The 10,427-nt window shown below is 35.9% G+C and overlaps 2 protein-coding genes across 4 annotated transcripts in view; one reads left to right on the forward strand and one right to left on the reverse strand.

The window, feature by feature from the left end:
• The window catches only part of LOC306875011 (uncharacterized protein), a 991,916-nt gene that overhangs the window by 655,003 nt on the left and 326,486 nt on the right, over positions 1-10,427 (reverse strand). The window lies entirely within an intron of this gene.
• Positions 239-6,122, forward strand: LOC306875066 (SLAM family member 5-like). 3 transcript variants are annotated; one of them, XM_079425452.1, is made up of 6 exons: positions 239-359; positions 610-912; positions 1,257-1,586; positions 3,645-3,746; positions 5,138-5,199; positions 5,900-6,122. In XM_079425452.1, the coding sequence occupies exons 1-6, from the start codon at positions 311-313 to the stop codon at positions 5,945-5,947; spliced, it is 894 nt and encodes a 297-aa protein (XP_079281578.1). In that variant the 5' UTR covers positions 239-310; the 3' UTR covers positions 5,948-6,122. The 3 variants fall into 3 exon arrangements, with proteins under 3 accessions (XP_079281578.1, XP_079281579.1, XP_079281580.1); XM_079425453.1 differs by having other exon boundaries at positions 3,708-3,746; positions 5,900-6,120; XM_079425454.1 differs by lacking the exon at positions 3,645-3,746 and having other exon boundaries at positions 5,900-6,120.

Consider the following 10,427-nt stretch of genomic DNA (forward strand, 5'->3'; position numbering starts at 1 on the left):
TTTTAATTTTACATTGACTAATGTAATTTTACAATTTTCCACTCTTCTTCTTTAAAATATTTAATTGTCAGAAAGCTACATATCATATTTTATATTTCATACTTGTTAAATGATAAAACTGAAGAATGTTTTCCACTATTAAAACCAATTAAAGTCTGAATAAGTGCCAAACGATCATTTATAAATTATATATCATGTGAAAAGAGTCTGTGCTTTTGACACACTAGGAGTGTATGCTCTATTGTGGGAGGATGCACACACCACACGAAGAGACTGAGAGTCTCTAGATTTCACTGAACAACTGAAGAAAATGTTTTGCACGTTTGTTTTGTTCTCTTTGTGTTGGTGGTGTTTGACTGGTAAGTTATAAAATCCTTTTTTATGGCTTTATTTATTCCTGTTTCAGAGAAATAAAGCTGCTGATACTGTTCAAATTACAAGACATTAATTTGCTGTTATTCTTAAATCATTATGATTGTGAGGTATTATTAGTTCTCACAACAATCTGTAGAGAATGAAGTGTCAATTCACATTTAGATACAAAACTAGAACTGATTTCTGGCTTTGTAAACCAACAAAAGCCTTCATTTATTCCTGTATGTTCATCAGGAGTGTTTGGGGAGTCAGTGTCAGTGACGGAGGGAGATTCAGTCACTCTGAACACTGATGTTACTGAAATACATGAAGATGAAGACATACTGTGGAAATTTGGAGCTGGAAAGTCTCTGATAGCTCAAATCAAGAGAGAGAACCATATCTTCCCTGATGGGAGATTCAGAGACAGACTGAAGCTGGACAGACAGACTGGATCTCTGACCATCATGAACATCACAACTCAACATGCTGGACTCTATAAAGTAAAGATTAGTGGAGCTAAACGGTCAACTAAAGCATTTAGTGTTTCTGTCTATGGTGAGTAAAAAGCTCATTTGGTCTTGTTTTATTAAAAGAGCTGGTTAATATATCAGGTTAACTATAAATTAAACTCAAACAGCATAATATTGATCAAAAAAAAAAGAAAGAAAATCATTCAGTTCATTTGTAAGTGTCATATTTTTTCTTCAGGTAATCATTATGCAGTAAAAGAAGCTTAAATGCTTAACTTGTACTGAACTTCTAAAATTTCTACTTAAATATTGAAACGTTTAATCATTTTATAGTTTGAGATGATGGAAACACTGACAGTCACATTACACTGAAAATAAGATTGCTGACTAGATTTACCCATATTTCTAGTTTATTCTCATGTTTTCCAGCTCGTCTACCCACTCCTAGCATTACCAGAGATTCTTCACAAAATCTTTCAACATTATCATCATCATCATCATCATCATCATCATCATCATCATCACAGCAGAATTGTTCATTGTTGTGTTCAGTGTTGAATGTGGGTCATGTGACTCTCTCCTGGTACAAAGGAAACAGTTTATTGTCCAGCATCAGTGTGTCTGATCTCAGCATCAGTCTCTCTCTACCTCTGGAGGTGGAATATCAGGATAAAAACACCTACAGCTGTGTGCTCAACAATCCCATCAGAAACCAGACCACACATCTGGACATCAGCCAACTATGTCGTATTCGCTCAGGTACAATAGTGGTGATAGTAATAATTATTTATTAAGCTGATCTCTACTTTTAACATTAAAATATACAATCATTAATGGGGTAGTTCACCCAAGAATATATATAAAAAAAATATATATAGCCTATGATTTACTCACCCTCAAGCTATCCTAGGTGTATATGACTTTCTTCTCTCAGACCAATTCAGTCGGAGTTATTAAAAAAGTCCTTGCTCCTCCAAGCTTTATAATGACACTGAATGGTGGTCGAGAATTTTAAAGGTGCCATAGAATGCATTGATACAGTATTTTAAATTGTTCTCTGATATCTACACAGAAGGTATGTGGCTTAGGTAAGGGCAAAAAATCTCCAGAAACGATTTTACATGTCCATTTACAACCCTAGGATTTCTCCCTAGAATGAAACGGTCTGTTATTGGCTTATTTGGCAGGGTCATGAATAATAATGAGCTCTGCTCTGATTGGCTGTTTCACAGTGCTGCTCATCAGCAAGAAGGAAGCACAGGGAGGAAAATATATATTTAAATACTTTCTCTCGCAGTTATATCGTCGGGTAATTATACTGTATATAAAACGCGGGCATCAGGGAGCCGTTATTAATATGCGAGGCATTGAAACTGCTTTTGAATGATCCATCGATCGCGTTATAGTTTCACTTTCAAGAGACGCGATCACACAAACTATGTTTACATTATGGAGCAACAGTACTTACCACACATTTCACAAGATCAGATGCTTGTCAGTGGTGCTCAGGATCTGTAAGTCATTCGCCATCATCCTCATCTCTCCTTACTGAGAGTGAAATCGTATGTACTGTAACAGGCTACCGCTAGCAAGGAGCTAACCATGTCCCTTTAGTGGCTCGCATTATTTGCTTTCTGTGCCTTTCTGAATACAGACACCAACCCATCCCTGCACTTCACACCCCCTGCACGGCCTGGAACATAACATTTATTTTGTTATTTTCGCTGTTGTCCGCGCTTGTTTATTTACAATACCTGCAGAGCTTCTGATGGTTCAGCCGGCTTAGAACAAGGGCGGGTTTATGCAAATGTTGGGGGCGTAGTGATCCCGACTGTTGCGTCACAGTCGGTGTTATGTTCTGATTCGCCTGTTTTTCAGTGGTCTTTTTTAATCACGAGATTTACATATGAAGGAGGAAACTATGGTGTTTGAGGCTCACTGTATGTCATTTCCATGTACAGAACTGTTATTATTTAAATATGCCAGGGTAAAGACAGTTTTTCATTCTATGGCACCTTTAAGCAAAATTATGGAAGCAGAATAATGACAATAGTAATGTAAGTCAGGTCCGTTCCAGGGCAGTGCAATTATGTAGAATACAAAAACACAGAATGTACATAAATATTAAGAAAAAGAAAAGTAGAAAAAATAAAAGAATAAAATAAAAATAAGATAAAAAATATAAATATAAATGTGCAGGTCAATATGTTTGTTGACTTAAATAGTAATATAAGAAGGAATGTGCAAAAGAATGTGCAAAAAGTTGTACAGGGTATTTACATAGCAGCAATACGAGGTAGGAAAAAAAATGATGAATAACTTATTCATGTTTCAAAAACTATTGTTTCCATACAAGTACATCCATCCATCGTAAATAGTACTCCACATGGATCTGGGGGTTAATAAAGGCCTTCTGAATCAATGTTTGTGTAAGAAAAATATTGGTATTTGAAACTTTATAAACTGTAGCTTCCACTAACTGCATACGTGTGTTCATGAGTGAGTGGCATTCAGTGGATGATGTAGGTGTATTGTAAACTCTGGTGAGAATACAAGAATCAAGTTTTGTTTACAGCTAATGAAATCCTCCAACATTTTTCTTTATATATCCAAATTTTGTACTTATAATTTGTGACCGGTGTTTTGCTTTGCTCTCTCACTTCGTCACTTCTCCCTGGAGCTTACGCTACACCTATGGCTTGTCATCATGTTGGCTTGAGAATGAGTAAATCATGGGGTAATTTTCAATTTTGAGGGAATTATCCGTTTAAGATCTCAGTCTTGAGGTCAGATTAACACTCATTTTGTCCATTACAGATCAGAGCCTACCCTTGTTTTACATTTTGCTGATTTCTGCTGCTGTATTTCTGTTGATTGTAGCTGCAGTTGTGATGTGCTGCAGGAAATGTAGAAAAACAGGTCAGGGATTCAATTATTTCAACTACTAAATACAAACATTAATTACAATTAATGCATTTGAAACACACACACACACACACACACACATACACATATATTGTATATGAAGAGTTCAGATGCAAAAGCCCCTAAATGCAGTCTGAAATTTTCTTCTAAAATTAGTATTTTTATCATGTGTTTATATTCAGTTATTTCACTTTAATGGCAATGAAAAGAACCTATTCATTTAAAAAAAGTTATAAATTGATTTGCATTGTAATGAGTCAAATAAGTATTTGATCCCATATCAATCAGCAAGATTTCTGGCTCCCAGTTGTCTTTATACAGGTAAGGAGCTGAGATTAGGAGCACTCTCTTAAAGGGAGGCTTAGCTTGTTACCTGTATAAAATACATCTGTCCACAGAAGCAATCAATCAATCAGATTCCAAACTCTTCACCATGGCCAAGACCAAAGAGCTGTCCAAGGATGTCAGGGACTAGATTGTAGACCTTCACAAGGCTGGAATGGATTACAAGACCATCTCCAAGCAGCTTGGTGAGAAGGTGACAACAGTTGGTACGATTATTCGCAAATGGAAGAAATACAAAATAACTGTCAATCTCCCTCAGACAGGGGCTCCATGCAAGATCTCACCTCGTGGAGTTTCAGTGATCATGAGAACGGTGAGGAATCAGCCCAGAAATACACGGGAGGATCTTGTCAATGATCTCAAAGCAGTTGGGACCTTAGTCACCAAGAAAACAACTGGTAACACACTACGCCGTGCAGGACTGAAATCCTGCAGCGCCTGCAAGGTCCCCCTGCTCAAAAAAGAACAGGTACAGGCCGTCTGAAGTTTGCTAATGGCCATGTACTGTCAGGGCCAGGACATTGAAACCAACCAGAGTATTGAAAATTGCTCGTGGATGGGTATTCGAGCATGACAATGAGCCAAAACACACGACCAAGGCAACAAAGGAGTGGCTCAAGAAGAAGCACATTAAGGTCCTGGAGTGGCCTAGCCAGTCTCCAGACCTTATTCCCATAGAAAATCATTGGAGGGAGCTGAAGGTTCGAGTTGCCAAACATCACCCGAGAAACCTTAATGACTTGGAGAGAATCTGCAATGAGGAGTGGGACAAAATCCCTCCTGAGATGTTCAAACCTGGTGGCCAACTACAAGAAACGTCTAACCTCTGTGATTGCCAACAAGGGTTTTGCCACCATGTACTAAGTCATGTTTTGTGAAGGGGTCAAATACTTATTTGATTCATTAAATTGCAAATCAATTTATAACTTTTTTGAAATGCGTTTTTCTGGATTTTTTTTGTTGTCATTTTGTCTCTCACTGTTCAAATAAACCTACCATTAAAATTGTTTTAACATATCTGTCTATTATTGTTAATGCAGTTGACACCCAGGAGGAAGACAGAATGGATGCAGCATTGTGTAAATCAACAACAAGGAAAATGGTAAGATCATTACTGACTGTGCTGCAGTTAGTGTGACTGAAGTTAGTGTGACAGTATCAGATGGTCAGTGAACAGATCTGGGTGACTTGTGGGGAGCAGATCAAAAGATCCAGCAATCTGATATTTGCCAGCTGTCCACATTCACCCGTTCAAGTGATGAGCAGGAAGCCAACATTACATAGTAGTGATGCTACACCTCACATGGATTTATTGGCTAGGAAGAACTGTCAATCTAGAAAAAGGGGCCAAATGGAGACATTAAACCCTAAACCCACCGTGCTCGTTTGGATTTGGAAGCAAGAATTTGAAACGACAATTTGAGAGAGCAAAACAGGCAAAAATGAAAATAGTCCAAAACAACAACAAAAACTGGATGACTGATGTCCGTGTTAGCATCTGTTCTGTTACAGTTCCTGGTCGGCCACTGTCCGGCAGAGTTTAGCTCCAATCCTAATTAAATGCACTTGAACCAGAAAATGAAAGTCTTCAGACTCACTAGAAACTCCTAGGCAAGTGTGTTGAGGCTGGTTGGAGCTAAACTGCAGGATACTGGCCCTTGTGAGCAGGATTGGACATCCCTGCAATAGCAGTTAAAGAAGAAGAAAAAAAAAATGATTCAGCTTTGCACTTTTATAAATGTCTGCAAGTAACTTTCTGTCATATTCACCAGGTTCTTTATTGTGTTTGTGTTTCCTTGCAGAAATCAAAGATGGATACTGTGTATGAAAATGTCCCCAAAAAACGATGATCAAATATCATATCTACTGGAACTAATATCAGAGTTCATACAACAATACCTCACACACATCTTTTGGTTTTGTTCACATTTATTCCATTTATTTATTTGTATCACAAAAAATGTACATATAAAAATATATAAATGTATATAACTGTCATTATTAAACGTTGATCTCACCCTTCGGTGCTCTTTCGTCTGTCTTTTACTGCTTTTGTTTTATTCTTTGTAGGAAATTTGACTGAATATGGAGTGAATTGCATGGTGTTTACAAAATCACACACACTCTGTTGGACATTATCACAATCACATCCTTGCTCTCTAGTGTCCAAAGCAGAGATCACATCTCTAATAATAGTGCTACTTACACTGACAGAGAGCGCTATAAACACATGCTGCTGTTCTCATAGAGGAAGCACTAAAGACCCAATAATGACACTGTACCTGATCATTGTACGTCACACTAAATATTATTAAATCCGATTGAATTTACTGAATATTGTCTATAAATAAGAACATCACCGTCACAATGATAAGCTGACATAGCCGGCCATAAATGTCAAGTCAAATTTAGGCTATTTATTTATATTATAGGCTATATATACTTTTTACAATACACAAAGTTTCAAAGCAGCTTTACAGAAAATCAAGATGTTAAAGTTTATACCTTTATGCTCCGTAGTCACATTTAGCTGATTAAATTACCCCATCCAACCCCAAAAGCATCTACAATGGTCATGTGAGTGTCAGAACTGGACTGGAAGTTTGCCTGTTTTAACAAATGGTGTTTCCTGATGACAGTAGCCTCTTTCAGCAGAATAATGCACCCTGCTACACTGCAAAACCTGTTCAGGAATGGTTTGAGGGACATGGTTAAGAGTTCAAGGTGTTGCCTTGGCCTCCAAATTCCCCAGATCTCAAGCTGGACCAATCCAATCCATGGAGGCCATATCTCGCAACTTGCAGGACTTACAGGATCAGTTGTTTATTTCTTGGTGCCAAGACCACAGGACAGATTCAGATGTTTTGTGGAGCCCAAGCTTCAAGTTTAATGCATTAGAGCTGTTTTGGCAGCACAAGGGAAACTACAAGATATAGGCAGGTGGTTTTAATGTTGATCAGTGTATTCTAGCTATAAGGACATGAAACGTTAAAAGACAGACAGTTATTATCACTAGAGATTGACTGACAATTGATTTTACCAATATTTTTGGCTCATATTTAGGCATTTCTACTTCGGTCATCACTTTCATGATTTTGAGTGGCGCCATCTGGTGCATTACAGCACTATGCAACAGGAAACATTAATGTACACAGGAAAAGGCTAGTTTTACACGTTTTTCATGTTAATAACATTAGTCACTTATAGATCATGTATGGGATACAACAAATTTATACACAACAGTAAAGTATGTAAATATGTAAGCCACAATATAAGCAAATAGGTACAAATTGGCGAAAAGGTGCAAAAATGCTCCCTTACACCATAAGAGGGAAAATTATTTCAGTCACAACATGACTCTCTCTTCAGTGCCTACTCTTTAAGATAAATAATACAAACTAACAGCAGAAGAACATCTCTGATTTAAACATTCACTCATCAGACAAACCTAGACGAGTCTCACAGATGTTCCTGTACATCTTAAAAAACACACCACACAAACCACATCCTGATTCATATATACCCTCCTTCTTAAGCACACGCAACCAAACAGTGCTCACAATATTTCCTCAACTAAGTGGAGAGAATTAATTTAATGCTATTTCATGTTTTTGTTCAAAATATTACCTGCATTTTCAAATTTACACTTGGATACCCAGGATTATGTGAATATATCAGTGTCATTAGCATCCGTTTAGCAGATATACATCAATAGTTCGGCCCATTTCTGAGATTTGGCCAAATCTGAATTATAGTAAATCAGCCAGCCTGCTGGAAACTTACTAAAACCTTAAGAAAATAGCAGTAACAACCAATAAAACACAGTAACAAGTCAGTGGAATGGTGAAAAGTTTGAAATTAACTATGTATTTTGGGCAATGGATGGAAAATTCAAAAAGTGATTCTAAACTTTTTCCATTAAAACCATTCTAAACATGTGATTATTTAGTTGGTATTGTTTCTGTGCCTCTGTGTTTTTTTTTTTTTTTTCTGTAGATTAAAGTGTCTTAAAAAGCTTCTCATAGAGTCAGGACAGGAAGACACTCTTTACCTACAAACTAAATACACATGCTCTGAATGTCCACTGCCTCTCTCACCTACTATGATGTTTGTCCACCAACAGATCAAAACATTTCTATAGAAATCTGACCGCAGCAGGTTTCAGTTTGACTCAAATGAACGCCATACACAGTTTTAACTTACATTGTTTTTTTTACATACACAAAATTAAAAACTGAATAAATATATACAACATTTTTTAAATAATTCTGGTTATGTTCTGTTTCACCATGAAATGTAGTTCATCCACAAATTACACAATATTTATATACTTTTAGCCAACCCAGTCACATATTTACACATAATTACCTTACAAAAAGTAGGCTCAATGATAGAAATAAAGACTATTTTAACGCATTAAGAAGAGTTAAAGTCTTATTTAGGGTCAGATAAACTATAATATTATATCATATGCAAATGCAGTGTGTGAACTAGGAGGGTCAAACTCTGTCAGAGGAGGATTCACATCAGGTTGAGTATTTTCAGCAGATAGTCTTATTAGATCAGACACTGAACAACTGAAGAAAATGTTTCATATGTTTGTTTTGTTATGTTTGTGCGTTTGTCACCAGATTGGTAAGTTATAACAACATTTTTATGGCTTTGCTTAGATTAATTATTTTTTACTTACTTTAAATTCAGGTGTCCGTTCTGCATTTTAAATCAAAATTACCAGGCCTGGAAAATTTATGAAAATAAAATAATGTTAAAACTCATTGGCATTAAGGGAAATTGCTATAGTACTACAGGTAATGCCAACATCTCTGGCTCAGAAACACAAAACCTCCACTGAACTGCTTTCAACCCTCGTGTCTTTTTTAGAAAAGATGCCTTAAAATTTGTAAATATCTTAATTTGTAGAATTACAAATACAAATTGATTGGTACAAGTCATGAATGACTATTAAAAGGAAAAAAAAGAAAAGAGAAGAAAATAGTTTGGACATACATATGTGGAAACCAAGCGTGAGCAATTGTGTTTTATCTAATAATCTGTAATATAAAAAGGGTGTTGAAAATATAAGGCAGATTTTAATTTGAAGAATTTAAGCTACAGTTCTCATTGTGCACTTATACTTAAAATGAATTATATCCTTTACATATTGATTTTGCTGTACAGCAGTTAACATTCAAACGTATTAAAGATTTCATCTTCACCATTCACCATTAAAGATTTACATGTTTGGTTGACACACATCTGTTTGTTTGTATATCTCCCTTTACATTTGCTTTTGTGTTTCTACTGCTGTTCTGGATGTTCTTTAAAAGTTACAAACAGCAAATTAATTCATCTTTGTTAACCATTAAGAGTCACATGTTTCAGGTGTGTTTGGCGAGTCATTATCAGTGATGGAGGGAGATTCTGTGCTTCTACACAATAATGTATCTACATTACATGAAGACGACGACATACTGTGGAAATTTGGAGCTGAAAACTCTCTGATAGCTCAAATCAACAAAGAGAACCAAATCTTCCCTGATGAGAGATTCAGAGACAGACTGAAGCTGGACAGACAGACTGGATCTCTGACCATCATGAACATCACAACTCAACATGCTGGACGATATGAATTAGAGATAAGTGGAAAAATACTGTCAACAAAAACATTCAGTGTTTCTGTCTATGGTGAGTAGAGATCATTTATCATTTGTCTATTTATAAAAAGAAAACACAAACTCAAACTGCTCTGGTCATGTGACAATTTGCACAAACCATGTAAAACTGCACATATTTAATTGAGACCCTTTACTTTCCATATTTGCAGGAAATGCACACCAGTCACTAACATTCTTAGAGCTTTATAAATGAAAACTTTTTTTTTTATCACTATATTGTGACCGGTGGGATTAAATTAATTAAGGCAAGACACTACAGGTGAGCAGGCTAAACATTATATCACTATATTTCCTCAGATTATCAATCACAGATCTTTTTTTTTTTCTAAACTTTACTAAATATTCAGATATAACATTATCCAAGTATATATATATATATGCTCTAATTTACATATATTTTCAAATCAGAAATCTGAACACTGGATTAAGCCAGGTTCAAAATGTAAACATTTTTATTTCATTTTGACATTTTAAAGGTTTCTAAAGAGGGGATTTTGGATTTCTCTAGATATAAATAACTGTGAAAAGACAACCACGTACTGGGAGAAAAATGTATGGACAAACCCCCTCAATATAAACCTTCAAAATATTTATAGGAATAAATCTGGAAAGTATGGTTTATAAATAATGCTGAAGTTGATATCTGGCTCAGTGC

Source organism: Barbus barbus (genome assembly GCF_936440315.1).
Source record: "Barbus barbus genome assembly, chromosome: 9".
NCBI classification, from domain to species: Eukaryota; Metazoa; Chordata; class Actinopteri; order Cypriniformes; family Cyprinidae; genus Barbus; species Barbus barbus.